This window comes from Phalacrocorax aristotelis, chromosome 2 (genome assembly GCF_949628215.1).
Source record: "Phalacrocorax aristotelis chromosome 2, bGulAri2.1, whole genome shotgun sequence".
NCBI classification, from domain to species: domain Eukaryota; kingdom Metazoa; phylum Chordata; class Aves; order Suliformes; family Phalacrocoracidae; genus Phalacrocorax; species Phalacrocorax aristotelis.
The window spans coordinates 18,404,564-18,428,988 of record NC_134277.1 but is presented as its reverse complement, the minus strand read 5'-3'; the positions used below and the strand labels follow the sequence as shown (position 1 = coordinate 18,428,988).

Sequence of the window (24,425 nt, the reverse complement as noted above, 5' to 3'; positions counted from 1 at the left end):
AGAATGCTCACTGTGTTGACCCTGTAATTCAGCTGATGGCAACTGCCCAGCAAAATCAGGACTCTGCTACAAGGACTGTGCCCTCCGCAGCCAGCATTCACAGAAAAAGCATCACAGTCTCACAGGTACACCTGTCTTCTGCAAACTGCTGCCATGGCTTTATCACTTTAATTCGGTGTGGCTCCAGAAGCACCCAAGGCTGTTTACCTGCGCTACTGAGTCTTTGGAGGAGAGGCTGCCTAGTTGGCCCAAGGACTATAGCACAGACCAAGGACAATTGCAGGCCCGCATCAGACATGCGCCTGATTAATTTTAAGAGTTGCACTTGCTTACACATGGTCTGAGGTAGGTTTCAAGCCATAATAGCAGGTTAGCTGAATTGATTATACAGAGGTTTTCTCACTGGAATCAGTTTTATAAAAACATTTAGGACTTTTAACAGAGGATGAAGGGTTCTGCTAGTAGAATAATATATAGCATCACATATCAACTGGCCTACACTGGTAGACGTAAGAGGGACTTGTGATCAAACGACTCATTTTTTTGGTGGTGTGATCTTCACCTCGAAAGGTGCCTACTTGCTCTGCTTCAGCACAGGGAGCTGGCTAGCTACCACGGTGTGGCTCAAGCGTCTTCTTTTCTCCGCCGATCACGGTTCCCCGAGGCCAAGAGAAACAAAAAGCCCAAACCTTCCCGCCCCACAGCACCAGAGCCGGCTCCGTGGCCCTCACGACCACAGCCCCGCCCCACGCCGTGCACGCGCCAGCAGACAGCACCCCAGCGCGCAAGCGCCCACCGGCAGACCTCCCTCCCGCTGTAAACACGCCGGACGGCTGCACTCCCCTCCCTCTGCGCATGCGCCGCTGGTGGGGGCGGGTGTGTTTTTCTCCCCCCCGGCACGGGCGCACCTGAAGCGCGCCGGGCGCATGCGCGGGGCGGGTGGGGAGGGGGCGAGGGCGAGGGCGAGGGCGAGGGCGGCGAGGCGCGCAGGCGCAGGCGGGGCCGCGCAGCCTGCCCAGGGAGCGTCCGTCGGGGCAGGGCCGGGGCGGGCGCACTGCTGCGATGGACGAAGACGTGCTGACCACCCTCAAGATCCTCATCATCGGCGAGAGCGGCGTCGGCAAGTCCAGGTGAGGGGGCGTCCGCCTCCCGCAGCCGCTCCCACCATGACGCGGGGCACCGGTGGGGCCCGGCCTAGGCCGCTGCCTCGTCGGCCGGCCGGCCTGGGCGCGGCCTACCCTGAGGAGGGTTAGGCCCCGCTGGGGGAGCTTCCTCGCCCCTCCTCGGCCGGCCCTCCTGCAGGTGAGGGGCTGCCGCTGCTCGGGGCTGCCGGCCTCCTCCGCAGCCCTGCCTCTGCTGCCGGCCCCGCAGCGGGGAGGGGAGAGCTGGTGTCTGCCAGACCCAGCTGGAAACCAAGCCCCAGCAGAGCTCTGCTGGCCCGGCCAGGGGATCCGGGTCTCCCTGTGTCCTGTGCAGCCTTGTGCCCGGTGAAGAGGGGCGCCCTAGCACATCTCCGTAGCACTTCGCAGTTAATCCTGTCTGTAATATGTACACGTAGAGTCACAAGTGACCCAGCACTGTTGGGGGACACGACGACAGGGGCGTATAAGGCAGGCAGTGATGTAGTTCTACCACTGGTTCTTCTGCTGACTAATTATACTCTTTCTCAAGTACTTTGATTTCCTTCTCTCCCTCCTCCCATCCCCTGCCCTTTTGACGGTGTTTGTCTATGCTGCCTTTTTTAATCTTTTAGCTAATATGGGAAGTGGGATGTAAATGCAGGAGGGCATCCAGGAATGTACCATACCAGTCATGTTAGTTCTGATGTCTTTATGGCAGTAATCTGAGTCTTCTGCCAAGACACTAAATAACATATAAATTGCTAATTAGAAAAAAAACCCTTTATTTGTTAAAAATTTTGCAGTCACTCCTTTGAGTTAGCTAGTAAATTGATAATCTAGAACAGTAGGCCTCTGGTGACAGACATGATCTGAGCAAATTTCTTTCAGCTGAGGTAATCTCTTTTATATGTGGCCATATGGAAGAATTTTTCCTGAGGCAGATAGTATGCACAATGTTTTTGTATGCCTACTTTATGCTTATTGCTTCACATCAGGAATTGCTATGAAGCGATAACACTACAGTTGTTCAGTTACAGGAACTTGATATCAAACTCTTCCTGAATTTGCATCACTTATTTATTACTTGACTAGGAAAGGTCAGATGCTAAACTTGTATTAGCATGGTGTAGTAAGTGCTTGGAGTCCTGACTTCTGAACCAAATGCTGTCTTAAACCTGGTCCCTGTGAGTATGCTGTACTTTGTAGACGAGGATATCTGCATATGAAAGAAAGGAGGGGAAAGTAGAAGTTGGCTAGGCTTAGCACTCAAGACTTGTAAACTGACGTTTTTATTCTAGTGGCAGTATGAGGGTTCCATATTTTATCTGTTTGAAGTGATAGTTTCAAAGTTGTAACATTGAGTTGTAACAAAGATAGTTTTGGTTGTAATTAGAAGTAGCTGCTCTAAAATGGCATCCTAGTACAACTGTCTGAAGGGACCAGTAAAAACCTATGCTATCAACTGGTTTTTTTGAATTTTAATTATTCTTTAGTAAATCTACCATTTAGTTTTGGGGTTCTAGTGTATGGAAAAAAAGTTTGGTCAATGGTTAACTTGGGAGTTGACACCCAGCCTTACTGAAGTAAAGGAATGTCAGTAGTCACTCTTCTGTCAATGCGGGACTGTGGCCAAATGCTAAAAAGTACTTGGCTGCTAAATTCACATGAAAAAGGGAAGAGAGGTGGAAGAAAATGGGGAGGAGGGGGAGGGAAGGGAAAGACCAAAAGATAAATAGGTCTTTGTTTTGTTTTTTTAGCCTGGAAATCAATAGAAGGTGTCATAGCAAACAGCTGTCTGCCACATGGTAACATACACTTGCTAGAGATGCATAAGATCAGTGATTTTAAAAACTGTATGCTGAGAATTTTTGTCGCTTGACAAAATATTTACATTTGGCGCAGGTACAGTGGTATTATGGGCACTTCCTCGGGGAGCGCTACTACTATAGTGTGATGTGCTGGTAAATCTTAGTTGTAGCTGTTCATCTATTGGTAGTAAAGGATAGGGGGAAATGTGTCTGTAAGTCCTTACATACAAAAGGATACAAAATTGTGAAACAATTGTGAGCTAATTCTACTCTTAAACATCTGTGTTGTTATTTCTCATGGGTGTAGTCCTTATTGTTCTGCTATGTTCCCAGTTCAAGGAGTTATTTCTGGGGTGAAAAGCTGACTTGGAATTTTTTTCTCAAGCTTACAGAAATACTGTGTGAAGCAATATGAAACAAAAAATCTTTTGTACTGAATCTGGGAGAGTAAAAATAGAGTAAGATAGATGCAGAACGCTTTGAGAAGCAGATCATGTGACTGTAGAGGCAACTGATTTGGCAACTTGCGTGGTACTTAGTTTTCAAAGAGATGTACTCGGGAATAAATGCAGAGAATAGGCCTAGGCTCTTCTAGCAGAGCATGTCTACTGTGCTATTTTCGTGTTCCCTTCTGTTTTTTGTAGGAGAGAAATTATAGATGAATGAGACATGTTTTTTGTTTAGCTATGTGATCTTGCTGTTACTTTCAGATTTGTAATTTAGAGGTTTCCACCAAGCTACAGATACACTACAATAACAGTAACTCTTATTTTTCTTCCCTCCCTGTCAGCCTTCTGCTGCGGTTCACAGATGATACCTTTGACCCAGAACTTGCAGCAACGATTGGTAAGTATGTGCTGAGACTACCTGAGAAAAACTTATACCAACTTCAGTATAAAATTGTAATTTGTTCAGACTTGCCTAACTGGTAGTGAAGTTCAGACATGTCTGTTTCTCTGCAGGGAGAGAATGATGTGGACACAGTCTTAGCATGCAGCACTCATTGGTGTAGAGCATTAACTCTACTGGTCTGTAGTTGTGCAAAAATATATCCTTAGCTAGGAAAAGGGATAAATGTCACCCTTCACCATGAAGATGGAAGTCATAGGCATAGGCAGTAAAAAGCTCCAGTGAAACAACCTGCAGTTCACTGCCAGCATTTCAGGCTAAAATGGAAATGTAAGAGGTACTGATATGTCTCCTACTGATATATCTTTGCAAGATAGCTATCAGGTTGTTTGAATAGTAATATTGTTGTCCAGAACTGTGTTCTATGTAATATGATACTTGGTAGATATCTTAAGAAAACTTACGACACTCGTTAGTAGGACATGTTAGCTCTTGCCAATCCTGACAGTACTAGGGTGTACTGGGCTCTGTGTGGGCTCTGCTTTTCCCCTATACAGAGGAAATTACAGTGTGGCTTTTCCTATCTTACATAGTAATCAATTTCTTGGCAGCTAGACTCTTGAGAAAAATGGAAGAGCGCCAAGAATCTAGAGCTGTTGGAGGGGAAAAAAAGCAGTTATGTGTCATTGCTATGTTGGTATGATACCTACCAAGAGTGAAGTTAGTTGTGCTGGAGTCACCTAGAATGCAGCATATACTATGTTGATCATTGTCAAACGAAGCAAAATGAAACATTGAAGAATGTGATGCAGCTCTGTTCCAAATTAATAACTAAAGTAATGCAAAATAAAGATGACTTTTCCACACAGTGGATTTCATTGCCTTTTTTACTTTGTCTGTAGGAAGAGTTCTGGCTAAGGACTTGTATGAAATTTTGTCTTTGAGTTCAGCTGTTGGTAAACAAAGCCAGGTCTGTCTAATTGGTTAAGAAGTCAATAAATTGATCTATTTTTCATTAATGTTAATAAGATACAGGAGTACTGCTCCATGTAAAGCACTGAGCAGCCGAGGGGAGGAACACAGCCTATTTTTGTTCATTTCATTGCTTGTAAAAAATGAACTTGTGCAAGTAGCCCTACCTCATGAGGTTCATGAGGGAGGATAGGGTAGAAGGAAACAGGGATGAAACAGAGCAGGTGGGGAAGATGGCAATCTTATATTCTAATCTAAATAGTTTTGACACTGTATATACTTCAAAACACCTTACTTTCTTGATATGTCAACCGTGTGGGCCTGGAAGTCAGTGCAGAATAGCTACTTTAGCTGTCATGATGTTTTGGATACCGGTAGACCTCAGTGTGGGCATCTTAACTGGGTTCTGTTTGTTTGTTTCCTTAATTGTGGGGTGGTTTTTCATTCTGCTGTTCATACATAATACTCCTTACCAATGTCAAAAACTGACATCAGTGCACTATTTGAGAAACAACAAACAACAGTACACAAAAAGCACAACAATGAGGAAAGCCTTGGCTACAGCACAGCTGGTCCCTTGCAGTGACCTGTTGAGATGTAACTTGTACAAACCTACTGGGTGCAATTTAAATGAAACCCTAAGCTATTGTTTTGTGTGTTTTTTTTTTTCCTTCAGAATCTTGTAATAATCCTGTGGAATTCTCAAAAGAATAACATGCCTTGGGCAAATATTTTTACTTCAGTAGCTTCAGTTGGATTAACCATGTTTTATTCAACCTAGTGGATTGCCTGTCCGCCTTGCATTCTCTTGAGGCTAACTTGTATATACCCCTGTATTTTCTGCTTTCCTTACTGTGCATGCTTGTCTTTACTAGCTTGCTCTTTGTATGAGAGGTTCTAGGTAAGTGTTCAGTGCAATCCCTCTTTCATAAGTGATGTATTACACAGATCTGATCTGTCTTAACTTCTTATCGTTCCTTACACTTGGAGTCCTCCAACCCTAAGCTGTCCAACTTGTCAGTTACCTACAACACAAATAATACACTCTAGTTGATTTTGCACTTCCTGTACATACAGCATGGCATACTGGCCTGAATGGGAGAGCAGCATGAAGGTGACAGAGCTATTCCTTGCAGGCTGTAAGTCCATAGTATGTTTTTGTGTAGTGCTGAGGTGGTAGGTGTCAACAGACAGGAGTATGGTCTAGTAGTGCTGTCTTGTTTCTGGCTGCCTTCCAAGGCATGGTGGAAAGTACTGTTGGCTTTCTGTTGTCAGAGATAGAAACATCACTCTTGCAAGCTCAGGACTGATACCTGTCACACAAACACGTCTGTATTTCACTGAAGTATTTAGGGAACATAAGTACCCTGTTTGTTCAATTTACCAAGGTTTTCTTGAGCCCTGCATTTTTTTCTGCTTAGCGGAATAGAATTATTAAGGTAGGAAAAGACCTCTAAGATCATTAAGTCCAACCACCACCCCACCACCACCACCACATGCTTCCTAAACCATGCCCTGAAGTACAATTTTTTTTAATACCTCCAGGGATGGTGACTCCTCCGCATCTCTGGGTAGCCTGTTCCAATGCCTGACCACTCTTTCAGAAAGAAATATTTCCTAATATCCAATCTAAACCTCCCCAGGTGCAGCTTGAGGCCATTCCCTCTTGTCCTATCACTAGTGACTTGGGAGAAGAGGCCAACACCCACCTCACTATAACCTCCTTTCAGGTAGTTGTAGAGATGGATAAGGTCTCCCCTCAGCCTCTTCTTCTCCAGACCCTTCACCAGCTTCGTTGCCCTTCTTTGCCCACGCTTCTGCAACTCAGTGTCCTTCTTGCAGTGAAGGGCCCAAAACTGAACACAGTATTCAAAGTGCGGCCTCACCAGTGCCGAGTACGGGGGCACGATCACTTCCCTACTGCTGCTGGCCACACTATTCCTGATACAAGCCAGGATGCCATTGGCCGTCTTGGCCACCTGGGCACACTGCTGGCTCATGTTCAGCTGGCTGTCAACCAACAGCCCCAGGTCGTTTTCTGCTGGGCAGCTTTCCAGCCACCCTTCCCCAAGCCTGTAGCGTTGCATGGGGTTGTTGTGGCCCAAGTGCAGGACCCAGCACTTGGTCTTGTTAAACCTCATACGACTGGCCTCGGCCCATCACTCCAGCCTGTCCAGATCCCTCTGCAGAGCCTTCGTACCCTTGAGCAGATCAACACTCCTGCCCAATTTGGTTTTGTCTGCAAACTTACTGAGGATGCACTCAGTCCCCTCATCCCGATCATTGATCAAGATATTAAACAAGACTGGCCTGAAAAGTGAGCCCTTGGGAACACTTTATAAGCAGTTGCAAACTGGATTTAGTTCAGTTTACCTCAACTCTATGGACTTGGCCATCCAGCCAGTTTTTTACCCCCCAAAGAGTATGCCTGTCCAAGCCATGAGCCGCCAGATTCTCTAGGAGGATGCTGTGGGAGACAGTGTCAAAGGTTTTGCTAAAGTCCAGGTAGACAACATGCACAGCCTTTCCCTCATCTACTAGGTGGGTCACCTGGTCGTAGAAGGAGATCAGGTTGGTCAGGCAGGACCAGCTTTTCATTAACCCATGCAGGTTGGGCCTGATCCTCTTGTCCTGCACTTGTCTGGTGAGCTCACTCAAGATGTGTATCTCTGTAATTTTCCCCAGTACCATGGTCAGGCTGACAGGCCTGTAGTTCCCCAGATCCTCCTTCCGGCCCTTCTTGTAGATGGGCGTCACATTCGCTAGTTTCCAGTCATCTGGGACCTCCCCGGTTCACCAGGACTGCTGATAAATGATGGAGAGTGGGTTGGCAAGCTCCTTCGCCAGCTCCCCTCAGTACTCTCGGGTGGATCCCATCTGGCCCCATAGACTTGTGAGTGTCCAGGTGGCTCAACAGGTCGTAAACTGCTTCCTCCTGGATTATGGGGGGTTTATTCTGCTCCCCTGCTCTGCCTTCCAGCTCAGGGGGCTGAATACCCTGGGGATAACTGGTCTGACTGTTAAAGACTGAGGCAAAGAAGGCATTTAGTACCACAGCCTTTTTGTCATCCTTGATAGCAATGTTCCTCTCCACATCCAGTAGAGGATGGAGATTCTCTTTGATTCTCTTTTTATTGTCAATGTATTTGTAAAAACATTTTTATTACCCCTTACAACATCTCTTACTTGTACTCTTTTATGGCAGATTGATAATCGAAACCCTACTTATTTAAAAGATTTCTTTTTGTGAACTGGCTTTTTGTATGTGGTGAGCTTCTTGGTTTACTAGAATTAATTTGCCATGTCTTGATGACTTTAAAGGATATATTTTGGTGTGCTATTAGTTCATTTTAATACTTTTGCTTTTCAACAATTAGTCTAACACATGGGGTTTATTAACTATTTTAGTTTCTTAACTTACTTGCATTGGTCCTGCAGAATTTAAATTGTTATCTTTTAATTTTAAGCCAGCAGCAAGGCTAGCATAAAGGTATATATGCACTTCCTATCAAATGAAAATTGCAGAGCTGTGCAGACACAAGATACTGAATCTGTTTACTGAATGGGAGGAGGATGCTGTGGCTTCAAAATACACCTAATACTTTTTTTCCTAAGAAAAGTTTTTCTTCTTAAAACTACTGTGACATATTTTAGATTTGTTAAGTACCTGATAGGTGTGTAGTATCTACAGTTACAGGTTTTCAGGTCAGACTAATGGATAGAAGAATGTGCTGTGAGCTGTTGGACATCATAGTTGAGCAATGGTGATTTTTAGAGGTTAGGGAAAGAAATATGCAACTACGGTGGAAGAAGAGATTCTTTAGTCTAAAAGTTACTGCTGAGTGGTGCAAAATTGGCAGGGCAGGATGTTCTTTAGGACCAATTTGAGTCAACTTGCTAGCATAGCAGTCTTCTGTGAACACAGTAGAGTTCTAAGATCTGGTGTTTAAAACAAAGTTAATAGTGACTGTTCTCTTCTGTGAACGTAATCCTAAAATAATGTACCATCCTTGCGCATGGCATGGAGCATTCCATTACTGGAGTCTTAGTCACTGAAAAAAGAGTTCTGTTCAGTTACTGTGAAGGTTAATGTACTTTGGCAAAATTCTGCTTGAAATAAAGAGTATGGGCTTCTTCCAGCGTAGAATGTAGTCTGAAAATCACTTTCCACTCAGGGAACACTAGTGAGCTGAAGCTGTGAAACAGCGGAATAAAAGTTGTGTGATATTTTTTTTTTTTTAAACAAAGGTCTTTTAAACCTCAGTTGCAGTGAAGTTGTAAATCTGGTTGCAGTGTACAGTTTCTTAAGCATCCTATATACCCTCTGTGACTTTAAGTTGAACGTGTTTTGGCAGCTGTTTGCACTTGTTTGTAATCTGCTTGGCCTTGGGAATATAACTGCAGCACACTTATCATGAGGCCCTACTTAAACATTTTGTGTTAGAATAGTTAGAAATTCTTATTCTTGTAGCAAGTACAATGACTACCATTTTAAGTCAAAGTGCAGAATGTTTGCTGTTACACTTGAGAGTTGTTCATATAAAGGTATCAACTTTCTGCACTACTACTTCATTTCAGGGCTGCTGCCTGGTGGGAAGTGAGAGTTGCTCCAAAAAGATTTAAACATTCTTCCAGTTATTTGCTGTTGGTAACCTAAGGATTAAATTACAGCAAAACAGATCATGGCTGTATCCAGCCTCTGCAACTGATGTGTGTTGCTATATCCTTTAAATTTGCACAGTCATTAACATCTTGTTTTCCGTGGCTTGAGTTTTGTGCAGCTTGTGCTTGGGCAAGTGGTAGGCTGCTAGTTCCTGTGTGTTTAAAAAAAAGAAAAGTGGGGAGTGGGAATTGTCAGATGTTGAGGGAGATGGCTGTTATCAGCAGCAGAACTGCTACCATGTTGTCTGTTGTTTTTATTCTTTGTCATTGAGCATGGCGTGGTGAGTCCCTGATGTTGCTGGAATACCAGTAAGAGATAGACCATGTGTTCATATCATGTAAAGCTTATTTGACATGTTTGTTAGAGGAATTACTGTCATCTAATGTTATTTCTCACAGGATAGCAATCATGTAGTAGATGAGTCTCTGTCTATATCAGTTTACCTGTGCATGATCACCTTGATAGGACTTGGTAGCCTTTTAGCAACAAAACCTTGAGTTTTGAGAAAGGTTCATAAATAGATGATGAAACTTGTTCTTCCTGCTCCTCAGAAATTGTTTTCTGAGTTGTTTTTTTTTTCTTTCCCCTTTCTCTTTACTTTCTCTTTCAAAAATAGCTGTAGTATGCTTGAAGAACTGAAATATTTTTCCTCCTCTAGGTGTGGACTTCAAGGTGAAAACCATTTCAGTTGATGGAAACAAAGCTAAACTGGCAATATGGGTAAGTCTTTCCTGAGTTCTTAATGTACTGCTTTGCTTTAGGAATAGTGATAGCTTATATAATGTACAGTTTGTATAGAATCCTTTTCTATTTAATATGGAGGTGATTGGGATATGAGTGGGAGATTAATACTGAACCATTCAGAAGGTGGAATGAACTGTGGGGCAACTGGCTAACGGGGCAATTCTGTTGCCTATGAGCTGCTTCTGCAGCACCGATTTCAGGTCTGATTGGGATAGGAGTAGAGAAAAGGAGGAGTAAAATGCTCCTAAATCAGTCAGGCTCTAAAACTGCGAATGTGGCCATTCCTAGATTTTTTGAATGAGTAATTAATTGTTCTCCTAAGAGTTAGCGCTCACTAGTCTGAGACTCCCCTGTATGCATCACTCTTGTCTGTACTTGACAGGTTTTAAAAGGGTGCACTTCTTAACCTAAATGTTTTAGGCAAAATTTAGTAGTGTATTAATAGGTTAAGAATTATTACTGCCCGCATACAAAGACTTTTATAGCCTCAAGGTCAGTGTTATTTGCAGCAGATGCAGCTGAAAGAGGGAGAGGCAGTGTTTGTAACCTTAGCCTTAGTGTGTTCAACATCTACTGTAGTTAAAAGTAGAACTCCTAAATTCATGGCAAGTGAAGAAGGAAAAAGTACTTCCAAGCTTTTTTTAAACATTCTCCATTCTGCAAACCAGCCTCCTCCACACTTACGTGATTTGAAGCACCTTTTGAATATTCAGACCCAGTTGTGACTTCTTCTAGCAAGCAAGAATAAAACCTTGTTTCTCATGTAAGCAAGATACCTGACCTTTGCTTCCTTGGGAAGTAGTAGTGGAACATGAAATATATATAGCAATACTTCTGCTGCTTTGAGGGTGTTTCCTATCTCAGCTAACAAACAGGACTTATGTCTTAATTGGACGATAATAATCACTAAAATAAGTGAGTTTGGCAAGGAAAGTAACTGCAACAACTTGACAGACAACTAGACATAGAGGAGGAAAACCAGACTGGTAGCAGAATTATGAGTGGTCATGGGATGGAAAATGTTACATAGGGCTAACTTAGGGTTTATGTTTCATATTGGTGAATATGAAGAAATAATTCTGAGGTAAACTGGAAAAGAAAAGCTTGTAAAGCTGTATCATGACACACAACCAGTTTGAGATGTGTGGGATTGACTGACTGACTTGTAAAATGCTGGAAGTTCAGTTAAGTTATTCAGGTTCTTTGTCAGGGAACTGTTTTGAATCCACACTGTATCATGTATTGCTTCTAATCTAGGGTAACTTGGATGAAGTTACTTAAATCTATCCATAAAGTTTGTGATGAGTGTACACTGTAACGATCTCTGTTAAGAAAATAGCATTCTAATATTTGAGTTTTTTGCAGAGCTGTTGACACTTTAAATGTGAGGATGTAAATTGAACTTTACTTAAAAAGAGAAAAACCTGACTTGCTTCTGCTCTGTCATAGCATGTTAAATACATTTACCCTGGCACTGAATTAAATTGAATAGGATCAAAGTGATTGAAACGAGGGAACTAGTTTTGTTGCCATCCGTTTTGATGCTTATTACAAAATCTTAGTAAGTACTACAGCTATGCTTCTTTCTTGCTGGTTGCTGCCATACTAGTTGCAGAACAAATGTCCTGCAGAAATGGCTATCTTATTGCTATATAGTCCAGTTATTTACTACATCTAGCAGTTTAAAGGTGTTTCCCATGACAGACTACATAAAATCTCAAAGTTAATGTGCAGTAAAACAGGAGGGGAGGATATAAACTCAGTTAATCTGGTAGTTGAATATACTTTGAATCTTATGTGTTCATTAGAAGCAGAATACCTGAGAGCTAAACTAGATCCTGCTCAAACTCTGAATAATGGACCTTTCTGAATGGCTTTTTAGGATACTGCAGGTCAGGAGCGGTTCAGAACATTAACACCCAGTTACTATAGAGGTGCACAAGGTGTTATCCTAGGTAAGTATAGCTTTGCATGCTATTTTGAATAAATGTATTGTTTTCTCATGTACTGGAGTTGCATAGACCCATATAACTTTCCTATATATCTACTTGATATTAAAAATCATTGTATCTGTGTGGAACACCTGATATATTAAAGGATCTTGAATTTGATGTCTTGACCTCTTTCTCATGTAGTCAGTGTGACTGGCCTGAGAACCACTGATTCTTGCATGAGATAAAAAACTTGCTGTTTGAAGGGGTAGCTTGGAGCTGTCCCTGTGCTGCAAGGGATTTTGCCTTTTGTTTATTACTTTTGGTTTTTGCCTGTGCTTACTAAGCCCAGGGTCAAAAGAAAAGAAAACAGAAAAGAGATTTTTCTCTTCTCCTCAGTGTATCCTTTCTGTATCAGTATGTATACAGCCTTCTCTTTTTCTTCTACCTATTCCTTTTTCTTAATGAAATGAAAATAAATGCTGTGGAGTCCAGCTGGGATTGTTTTGCTATTTGTATCTCTGTACTGATGGGATGTTAAACAGTCAGAATCACTTAGAAAAGACTAGCTGGGAACATAAAAATCATCAGTCTGTGTAGGAGAAACCCCGGCCACAACCTGTAATTGCAACTTTTCAGTGAAGTCTCTTTTGAATATGGAAATGCTTTCCTTTGTAAATGGAAACCAGTTTACTGGGCACTGAGGTCTGAAGTTCTGCTTCTCCACTGCTAGAATTCAGCTAACTAAAGTAAGGGCAGGGAAGTAAGTTTAATTTTTTTTCTTTTAAGTTGCATCTGACTTAAGAGATTCTTGGTGAGTTATTGTGTCCAGTTAAATTAACTTGGAATAACCTCTGTCATGAGGCTTCCTGGTATGTTTTGTTTTGTATGTACTGTTTTCCTAAGTCTGAGTTGCATTATCTTCCTGGTATAGGAAGGTGCTTAGTTGCTGGCACTGTACCTGCCACTTACTGTTGAAAGCCATAAAAGTTCTGCTGGCTGTTGAGATTTGCTCTCTCATTTTAATTAAATAGTCAAGAGAAGATTATTATTTGTTAAACAGTTTCTTAAAATAAAGGTTGTTCATGCAAGTCAAGCTATAGATTTGACTGAAACCAACTGTTTATGCCTGTCTCCACATGGGATGTGAGAATGAAGGAACAAAGACTTTCATAGCTTGAAATGGTAGCTATTAGATAGTCACTGGGTAGTGGGTTTTAGGTTTAACAACATCTGCTTTTTGTCTTTCTTTTCCGATCCTAGTATTGCTTATTATATTACTTACATCCCACACATATGCTAAACAGTTTGAAACAGTAAAAATGCTGAAAATTCAGTAGTTCACTGGTATTTGTGAGAGTTTGGCAGTCAGTTTACGTTTTTAGCTAAATCAGTAGCATACCAACAGTGTTACAGAAGTCTTAATTATCATTAATTAACTCAGTTTAGTAGGTCATGCCATCCTCTTTGCACATCTTTTGTGCAGTGATGTTAAAAAGTATCCTACATCAGGGGGCTGCAAGTGTAGAATTCTTTTGAGAATGTTAGCTTCTAACCTGTAAGCTAGGATGTCTCAAGATAAATTAGGCTGAGAACAGTAGATGACTGAATCTTAGAGTTGCTCTGCATTAGTGTCATCAGTGATTTGAGTTGGTGGATATTCAACTTTTTTCCAGTTGTTGTCTGGCTGGAGTAAGTAAATTGGAATCCTTGGGACTCCTTCAGTTTTGTAATTCAAAAAGCCATAATTTTTGCTCTTTTGTAATGTAAGCTTTATTTGTTGGAAAAATATTGTGGAAATAATATTGCTAATATCTTTCAGTTTATGATGTCACAAGAAGAGATACTTTCATCAAGCTGGATAACTGGTTAAATGAATTGGAAACGTACTGCACAAGGAATGACATAGTGAAAATGCTAGTTGGAAACAAGATTGATAAGGTAAACTTGATTTGGCTGCAGTAAGTAATCTGTTGGTGTATTTTGTTAATAATGCATATTAATGCTATGTCTTCTTATAGGAAAACCGTGAAGTTGACAGAAATGAAGGTCTCAAATTTGCAAGAAAACATTCCATGTTGTTCATAGGTATGTAACAGATATTTGCAGAGATCTTACTTGTTTTTTGTTACATAATGAAAAGTACCGCTTCTGTAGGACTGATAATCTTTATATGTACAGTCCAATTAATGATATTTCTCAGCTGCAGTAGGTACAGAGATAATAGGTGTTCCCATCTTTTTTAAAACTATCCCTAAATAGGTCCAGATACGTATTCTAACTGTGGATGAGTATCCTGAAATGCATAAGGATTACGGGTGGAATACAGGCTTTACTGTAGTCTGACAAAACTTGTTTTAGATTTGAGGTTTTGTTTGATTTCTTTTCCCAGCTTACTTGCTAAATTAATAACAGAAGCAAAATGAAAGAGAGAAAATTGGTACTAGTGCCCAGCTTTCAGTATAGCAAAAGAGCTGGTGCTTGACAGAAATCTGTGTTAGAACTGGGATGTAGAAATAGGTAGCAATATAATTAATTTACAAATGGTGGGTGGGATTGAATAATGACATAATCGTGACTGGAGCAAATATGTTGCTCTCATCTTGCTGCAAAATGAAATGGGTCTTGTAGGCAAAGTCATAAATTAAAGTGGGTGGTGAAGTGATTCTTTATGCTTAAGTTTATTACATGTTTCATTTAAGGATCAGCAGGGATTACTTTATAGGATTACTCCAGTAGAAAAGCAGTTCACTGACATTTCCTGTACTTATGTTCCCATCTCTGACTAATGACATATCTTGGTCTAGTACCTTGCTGTGTTTCTTTTTGGGTATGGTGTCAGATGTGGAAATAGAAGTTCAAAGTTAAGGCACAAGCTGTTAAGTGTAGGGAAGATGAAAAGAAACATTAAAATTAAACTATAAATATGTATATGTGCATGCTACATATGCTAAGCACCTGCTTGGCTCTGTAGGAGAACAGGGCAAGCCCTGGTGGCACTGAACAGTTTCAGATGGCATCTGTTGCTCTCATACCCTGTGAGCAAATTTCTTGGGCTTAGCCAAAGTAAGGCTCCTGAGTGAAGTTGCCTAGAATTTTAACTGCAGAAGAATTGAGATCCATTATTGCTTTTCATCATATGAGTTGTATCATGGAGGCTGACCCAGAATCCTGCAGTATGGATCCTTGCTTCTTATGGTATGGTGGTACTGCAGTTCTGACTAATGTACAGAACTGAAATACAGAACAGCAATCAGGTTTATCAGACATCTTAAGTTAGTAGAACCCTCCTTTCTTACTGAAACGCTTTCCACAGAAAAATAAAGCTAAGCTATAGCTGTCTCCATATATCCTAGTGACATTCAACTTGGAAGCTCTTCTATTAAAGAGTCTTTTGAGGTGCTGCCTTACATGATGACAGAAATATGCATCCTGCTAATTTTGGCACTGCTAAATTATTATAGAATATGTTGTAGAAATTGTAAGTCTAGGTTGTAGATTGAGACTTAACTGAAAGAGAAGTACTAAAGAAGTTACTGGAAGTGGTGCTAACATTTGACTTCTTGCATCCCTTCTCCAGAGGCAAGTGCAAAAACATGTGATGGTGTACAGTGTGCCTTTGAAGAACTTGTTGAAAAAATCATTCAGACTCCTGGACTGTGGGAGAGTGAAAGCCAAAACAGAGGTGTAAAGTTAACAAACAAGGAAGAAGGATATGGAGGAGGAGGAGCAGCGTGTGGTGGATATTGTTCTATGTTATAAACTTTGGGAAGCTTATTCTTTGCGTATTTAAACAGATAGTGACATCTTTCTGTACATAAATTCATTAAACGCTATTTTTAGGGACCTTGCAGTTTGCACATATTTGTTTTGTATCATGGCAGTGAACACTTGTAGGAAAAATGTTCTGCAGCTTTCCCAGTTTGAAAACGTTATGGTAAGCATGCCCAGTTTGCAATCTTCAGGTTTTTATAAGTAGCATAAATAATGTGCAAGAACAAATGCACTACAAATTTTATGACTGTATACGTTCATCATTTAATTATTCAAAAAAATCCATCTAAGACACATTAGTGCATTGTCTGCTCTCTTATTTTTAAATGCTCTTGAAATTATAGAACTATCTAGTGTGCACAGATCTTGAAAACCGTGTGAGCTATAAATGTTACATTTCATTTCTTCTGGTAAATGCTTTTTTTATGGTATTAAAACAGCAAGATTATACAGTCCTTAGACAAGTCTGCTGAATTTTTGTCTTTCAGCAGAACTGTCTACAATACAAATCGGTACAGGCCGTAGTTGGTATCGGCACCTTCTTGAAGAGATGTTTTGAAAGCTTCCTTTGCAAAGCTTTTTTCTTTTTAATCATCACTTCAGTTGGTGGCTTAACTGGAGTTTTAATCCTGTGATATTTATATACTAAATTTGTGGTACTCTTGCACTCTAGGTTTTGATGATGCAGCCTTCCCTAGACTTGTTCTAGAAAGTCTTCATTTTTGGCAAGGGGTCTGAATGACACCTTTGTTCTTTCATTGTGAATCAATTTGCCACACTTCAGTACGGATGCCTGATTTTCCTAAATGTTTATAATATAACTTTGTCTCAAACTGTAGCTCGCTGTGGCTGTGAAGATCTCTATCACGTGTCTGCTTTGTGCGGCTACTTGTTCAGAAATAAAACTTCCTGTCACAGACACTAAAGCTATAGGGCTTCTTGATCTCTATATGGAAAATACTACTGCAATGAGTATTCACTTGAACTCGCTGTATCAAAGCCAATGGTTTGTTTCAGAACACTTGTATAGACTAATAAATTTTTTTCCGCAGTATTCAACTTTTCTAACCTCTTCCTATTGTAGAGTTGTATATTTTCTAGTACATACAGCTTAAACAAGGTCACTTATTACAGAAATATTATTTCTGAAGGACAAGACAAGGATGCTGTGTTGTTCTGTTGTTTTTTTCTTTTTAAATAATCACTATAGTGCAATCAGTACTGAACTATTGGGCAGTTTCTTGTAAATATAGTGATGACAGCACCTTTTATTACTGCAAGGTTTTGTGTAAATGTCAACATACATGATCTGTATTTTGCAGCAGGTCTTGGCTGCTTCTGTTAAAATACACTATTCTTCACACAGAAATTTTGTTTTGTATTCTGTTTTACACTTGCTAGAAAACAATACCAAAATTTGAAGACTTAACCATGCTAGTTTTTACCAAATATTGTATCTATAGTATTGTTAATGTAGTAGGATAATTTAAATATGTAAATGTAATTAATATTAAATATACATACATGTTAAAATGTTAGATTTGTCTTACTGTTTCACGTAGAACATGTGGGCTGAGCAAATCTTGTTTGTTAGCGTTGAGTTCAAAGGATTTCTGGTTTTTGTAGGCTAGCAGTAGAGGAAACTTGTAGGAGCACTAAAACTCTGAATAACAATTATTCCAATTATTTCAGTAATATTGGGCAAGTAGCATAATGCTGGCAGATGCCAGTAATTTATTTCCCTACCTATTTTCTCCCTAGTCTGGGTGCATGCCTATGTTGAGAATAGACTTATTTTTAATTTTCTTATGGAAGGCCCTTTTATCACGGGACCTGGATTCATCTTTCATTCTGCCTTTGCCAGATCTGACAGCCCTCGTCAAAGGGAGGAACTGCAGGGCACTCTGAATAGCGGGTATTGTTCTGCAAAAGAATCAAGTCATTTGCTCCCTCTTTCTCTGCAAAATTTTTCTTGGGAGAGAAGAGTATTCTGAAACAGCATATTTAGTGAGAATGAAAGCAGTTAGACAGCTGTTTGTTTTTTTTTTTTAAAGCAGGTGTTTTCTAATGGATTAGCAACTAGCTCTTCTATCTTTTAAGCACGTTTGGTTATGCCCCCGAGGAATGGCTTTTCCTAGAGCCTTGATAGCTTTCCTCATTACTCTTGGCAAGAAGCTACATACTGGAGGGGTGGGTTCCTGTGCCTCCAGTACTTGTTAGAGCAAATTTAGCATCAGTTACTCTTACGCTGTTAAGAGAGTGTGTGTGTGTGTATATATATATATATATGTATTTTTAAAATCCTCCTCTTGATCCTCTTTTCTGGGGGGGTGGGTGTGAGGGCAAAGCTGCCATCTTTCAGATAAGGCTGTTCCCATACTTCCAAAGTTGTTTTTCCTCTTTCCAGGTCAGAATTGTATCACGGTCACTTCCAAGTGCACTTTCACTGTTGTAGCTGTAATGCAAGAATATCTAAAACTACTAAAATCTGTATTGTAACCTCTACGTAGTACTGATTTAAGCCTATGTCTTTGTGGAATATTGGGTGTTGCAGGCAGAGGAGTATGCATGAGAGATCCTTCAGTCTACTTCAGTAGGTAGCTGAGGGATAGTGGAGATACCTGTTGTTTGCTCTTCATCAGGTAATGAGAATGTGTCCATTTCCATGGCATATAGTTTATAAGAAAATACTAAACCAGAATGAGATAACTGAGAAATCTTACATGATCATGATCACGAAAGACAGTTAAAACTGAAGTTGTTTCCAGTACTAACTAGCAGTTAAGTACTTGTGTCTGGCAGGGGCTTTCTGTAGTGTTTGCACTAGCCTGGAAGAATACGGCACAGCAGTTGCATCTTCTTGAACTTACGCTTGAGAATACTACTAAGTGTTGTTACGGTTTTGTCTTGGATTTCTTCCACTGCTCTAAAACGAAGGTGGGACAGGCTTCTGGTGGAGATTTCAAGATGCATTTTTTTAATTATTATTTTTTTATTGTTAGTGGGGCTTTTAGCCAAACTACAGCATCACTTTTCCTGCTCTCCTACTGCAATAAGGAGATCAACAGCTGGCTCAAAGTAAGTCCTAACAAAATGAAAACCTGAGTTCAGTAAGTCCCCAAACAATATTAATGACTGTCTCATCAGCCTTGGCTGAACTTCAGGAAACAGTGGTGTTCTTGTTGCCATCACATACCACAGTGGCAACTGCTCCGTACGCTTCACTTTGTTAGTTCCCTTGTTTGCCAGTAACCGGAAGGATATATAGTGAGCTACAATAATCCTTCTAATCTTGCCCCATAGTCCAGTGTAATAATTCTTTGTTTTGAGGCTGAACTGGATGCATTTTTTCAACTTGCAAAACTTGGGCAGCCTGTGTTGTGATCAGCACAAGTTACTGCTATTTAGCTACGGAAGATTTATATAAATGTTCGAGGTGCTGCATCCAGCTCACATGTGCTAGCTTGTTGAAAGCTTCTGTAGTAGTTTTCAGTGTCTTGCTGTCCTTCATGAAGGTGTCAAGAAGCAACATTGGTGTGAACAGGGCTTTTTCATCTTGCCAGGCAAACCGTTGCATGGTTTTCAGAGCTAGCTGAGCCTTCAAGGGCAAAATACAAGGTGTTTTTCCTGGTCAATTTCCAACAGCATTAGCTTCTGGGGAAAAAAGAGAGACGCTCTCCGTTAAAACTGTTTCAAGTTTTGTAAGGTTTCCACATACCTTGCTCTTGAGTATCTGTGGCACCTTAATTAAAAATAGAAGGGTTATACAGGCAAAGAACTGTGAAGGTGTGTTTCCACACTACTGCATGCTTACATTCTGTGGCTGATTTTAATGCAAGAGTAAGAAGTTTTGTCCTTGTCCTTGTGCCAGAGTAACATCTGGTCCTTTCTGTTGGGAGTTTAAATGGTCATGGTGGTTAACTACTGACGATATTTTTTTCATGCTACTAGTTTCTGTAGCATCTATGCATATTTTACATGCAACAATAGCAAAATGGTTATTGAATTTCTGGGACTTGTGGGCTCTGGTTCTTTGTTAGAAGCCTAAAAGAAACCCAGAAGCAGCCTTAAAATAAGAGTGTCAAATCATGATTGGAAGGAAACTTTTCTGGTGTTTTCTGTGTGTAATCAGCTCTGGATTTACTTGGTTCTTGGAACAAGTCTGCTGATGGGATCCTTTTGACAGGAGTGCTTGCGTCCCAGCTTTCCCAGCGTTCCTAATGCTTGTCAGGCTGGATGTTCTGATCTGAGGAGTGTGGCTATCAAGGTGTCCATGACAGCATGAAACTTTTTTCTCAACATAGCTACATCTGGAGCATCTCGTTACTACTTAGAATTAGGACCAAAGCCGTAAACTGGGGTTCAGGGAAGAGTAGCAGCAGCTGCCCAAACTGTGAAGGCAGATTTAATAATATAAAATATATTTAATATGTAATATATTATGCACACAAAATATATAATACAATTATTATATAGTATGCCATATAGTAAACCCACTATTAAATATAATAAAACATTTTTATAATTAAGATACTTTATTAAAATATATAATGCAATATAGAAATACAATGTATATTATTAATATTTCATATTGGTTAGAGATTAAGTATCATCTCTGAACTTCAGCTTCACACATAATGAATTATTTTAATTCAGGGTTGGTATGACAAAGGTACAAAGCCTGTGGGCAAGCATTGTCTGGAAGAAGTAAGAATGCCTGTGGAAGCATGAGTTGGGCTTTACATACTGATAATGCCTGAGCTTGGTATGAAATCAAAGTTGAAGTTCTAGATTAATTGCATACTCAAGGTGCCAGAGGTCAGAGATCACATCTGCCTAGATGCCATTTGACTTAAATTTTTCTCCTGAACCATACCCCGAATCACAGAATGATTGAGGTTGGAAGGGGCTTCTGGAGGTCATCTGGTCCAACGCGCCTGCTCAAGCCAGTACACCTGGAGCTGGTTGCCTGGGACTATGTCCAGATGGCTTTTGAATGTCTTCAAGGAGGGAGACTCCACAACCTCCTTGGGAAACCTTTTGCAGGGCTTAGTCACCCTTACAGGAAGAAAAGTGTTTCTTGATGTTCAGACGGAACTTCCTGTGTTTCGGTGAGTGCTCATCGCCTCAGGTGCTGTTGCTGGGCACCATTGAAAAGAGCCTGGCTTCATCCTCTTTGCACCATTCCTTCAGGTATTTATCAACATTAATAAGATCCCTCCTCAGTCGCCTTTCCTTCAGGCTGAGCAGTTTCAGCCTTTCCTCATAGGAGAAACGCTCCCTTAATTATCTCCTTGGACTCTCTCTCCAGTATGCCCATGTCTCTCTTGTACTGTGGAGCCCCGACCTGGATGCAGTACTCCAGATGTGGCCTCACCAGTGCTGAGGGGAGGGCAAAGATCACCGCCCTTGACCTGCTGGCCATGCTCCTAATGCGGCCCAAGAGACTGCTGTCTGCTTTTGCTGGGGCTGGTTGCTGGCTTATGTTCACTTGGTGTTTACCAGGACCTCCAGGTCCTTTTCTGCCAAGCTACTTTCCAGTGGGGTGCCCCCCATCTGCTGGTGCCTGCGGTGGTTCCTCTGCAGGGGCAGGACTTGGCACTTCCTTGTTGAGCTTCATGAGGTTGCTGTTGGCCCCTAAAAGTGAGCCCGTCCCTGGGTGGGCTTGAACCACCAACCTTCCAGTTAACAGCCGAACGCGCTAACCGATTGCGCCACAGAGACTGATGTGCAGTGCGTCAGAAGAGCTGAATTCCTGATTGCATTTGATAACTGCTGACGGTGATGGCTGTATGTGTTGGACAGTGACAGGCCAGTGCCGCTGGCACATTATTGCAACAAACCTGATGTGTTATTGTGTCAGAATATTGTAGCAGATGGGGCTTGGGGAAAGAAATGCCATTCCCCCTTTTGTGGGGTGTGAAAGATGAGATTTTTTTTTTTTTATTTGAAGAGTAGCTATTCCTCACCGCTTACCTCCCTCAGGAGAGGAGGGCTTGAGGTAATGTCACACTAGGCCATCTGCTAGTATTTTGGAGGTGGGTTAACAGCGCTGTTCCTCTAGCCAAAGCTGCAGAAAGGCCCTGCAATACCCATGTGCTTGTTGTGCTCATAGGCATGGCTGTAAGAGTCTGAAAACCTGCATGGCTGTGGAAAGGGACCTGGGGGTCCTGGTGGACAGAAAGCTCAACATGAGCGAACAGTGTGCTGCTGCGGCCAAGGTGGCCAACAGGATGCTGGGCTGCATCAAAAAAGGCATCACCAGCAGAGATAAAGAAGTCATTATCCCGCTCTACTCAGCGCTTGTCAGGCCACACCTGGAGTACTGTGTACAGTTCTGGTCCGCGCTGTGGATGCGGATGTGGACAGGCTGGAAGGGGTCCAGAGAAGGGCCACCAAGATGATCAAAGGACTGGGAAGCTGCCATATGAGGATAGGCTGGGAGAGCTGGGTTTGTTCAGCCTTGAGAAAAGGAGGCTCAGAGGGGATCTCATCACCATGTACCAGTACTTAAGGGGTAGTTACAACGAAGATGGAGACTCCCTTTTTACACGGAGTCACATGGAGAGGACAAGGGGGAATGGACACAAGTTGCTCTTGGGGAGATTCCGATTGGACACAAGAGGGAAATTTTTCACACTGAGGACTCAACCATTGGAATAATCTCCCCAGGGAAGTGGTTGACTTGACCACATTGGACACCTTCAAGAGTCGTCTGGACAGGGTGCTGGGCCATCTTGTCTAGACTGCGCTTTTCCCAGAAAGGTTGGACTAAATGATCCCTGAGGTCCCTTCCAACCTGGGATTCTGTGATTCTGTGATTCTGTGAATGTTAATGCAATCAAAGCAAAACACAGGTATGCTTCAGAACATGGATTGAGAGACATCTGAGAGGCTGACTGCAGAATTCTCACTGCTTCTGGGGTCTGGGGGTTGGAGATGAGATAGCTCTTAGGCAGGTCTAACAGTGAAGATTTCAAGGTGAAACTTGCATTGTTGGTTGGTTAGTTGGGGGGTTTTTAGTTTCATAGCTGTACTACCTCAGAGAAAGCACTGATAACTTCAGCTTGTAGTGGGTGTATGCATTCTTCACTGCCATTCAACAGCCAAGAAAAGTGAAGCCTTTCACTCTGTATGCCCTTGTGTATTGATGGAAACCAAAGGATACGAAATACTGAGAAACATGACAGGAGCTGAGTCCTGTTCAGCTAGTGAATCTGCACCTGTTTCATGTCTAGTTTCCCAACAGAAGGAAACTGCCTGTTCTAATAGCTTAGCCTTTCTGTAGTTTGTTTGGTAAAGAACATACAGTAAAATGTTGGCTTGAAAATGGTTGAATTGCTTTTAAAAGTTGGGAAGCTTAATCTCTGCAAGATTGTGCTTTGGAGTGCTGCTGACAGAGTTGTCGGTGAAGTGCTCCTGTAACTGAGCTGAGTAAGCATAAGATGATGTGCGGGTAATTGTTTTAGAAGGAGTTTGAGCAATCTTCTTTTGAAGGGATAGGAACTGCTAGGGGCTGGAAAATGTACTTTCAGTAGTAGCAGCAGCAGATAGCCTCTCCTAGTATGGAGTTTGACAGAGAGCAGGTTCCTTCCCCTCCCTTTGGTGTTTTAAGCTGTACTGTAAGGGAGTCTATGCCATGTGCCTCAAACCTGTGGAGCAGGTCTGTCCCACAGCGTGTGCTGGGGTCTTGCTCCACTGGCTGCTCCCTTCAGGAGCTAATGGGGATGGTGCTCGGCTCCTGTCTGGCCTGCACGCCCTGGTGTCCTTCCACCAGGATCCCTGGCATGAGGCAATGGTACAGATCCAGGTTTCATTCTGAACTGGAATTGGAGGGCATCTGGGCTGTATGGGCCTGGGAGCTAAAATGTCCTCACAGGTGGCAGAGTTTAAATGTAGCCATAGGGAGGAGTCCAGAAAGTTGCAAAGCCAAACTCGCTCAGTGCAGGACTTCATGTTTTTTGGTGAAGTGTTAATAATGGTCTCTCAGACAGTTTTCAAGCTAACCTGTTGGATCACTGACAGCATTCAAAGATCAACAATGATGGTTTAATTAACAAATTGTTGGTGTTTGAGACTGCAGGTATTACTCATACAGGCCTTTCTGTAACTTACAGTGTTTGAGTCAAAGCTTGTAGGAGAGGAAGGACTAGCAGATCTAGCTGGAAGAGACAAGTGTTAAGGCACAGAGGTCCTTTTTCAGGTCTGTGAAATGGCTGCAATAATGCTATTATCACGGCATATTGCTATTTGTTGGTGTGAACCAGAAGATGGAACAGTACCCTTTTGTGTCAGGTCTGAATGCCTGTGCCTCCCCCTACATATGTAGTAATCCAGGTAGAAAGATGGTAAATGAGTAAGGGTGTGAAAAGCATCAATAGACTGCTAATGTGGCAGAGACACAGGAGCTAGTTCAGGTACTGAAGGCAGTCTGGCTCAAGCAACGCAGAGCTCGATAGTTGAATGTACCTCTCCAGAAAGCAGGCTGCTTCCTGGGTCTTTTCTCGTCTGGTGCCACAGGGACTGTATTTGGGAATGGACCCGCTCCAGTTGTGAGGTTTGA

At 41.9% G+C, this 24,425-nt stretch overlaps 1 protein-coding gene and 1 non-coding gene across 2 annotated transcripts; one reads left to right on the top strand and one right to left on the bottom strand.

The window, feature by feature from the left end:
* Positions 1-958: 958 nt before the first annotated feature.
* On the top strand, positions 959-17,231 carry RAB18 (RAB18, member RAS oncogene family). Its single transcript, XM_075082586.1, has 7 exons — positions 959-1,130; positions 3,720-3,775; positions 10,072-10,133; positions 12,040-12,112; positions 13,911-14,029; positions 14,110-14,176; positions 15,669-17,231. Exons 1-7 carry the CDS (start codon positions 1,063-1,065, stop codon positions 15,848-15,850), a joined length of 627 nt encoding a protein of 208 aa, XP_074938687.1. The 5' UTR covers positions 959-1,062; the 3' UTR covers positions 15,851-17,231.
* A 4,281-nt stretch (positions 17,232-21,512) lies between these two features.
* Positions 21,513-21,586, bottom strand: TRNAN-GUU (transfer RNA asparagine (anticodon GUU)). Its single transcript has one exon. It is a non-coding gene; the product is annotated as a tRNA-Asn (tRNA).
* Positions 21,587-24,425: the final 2,839 nt, after the last annotated feature.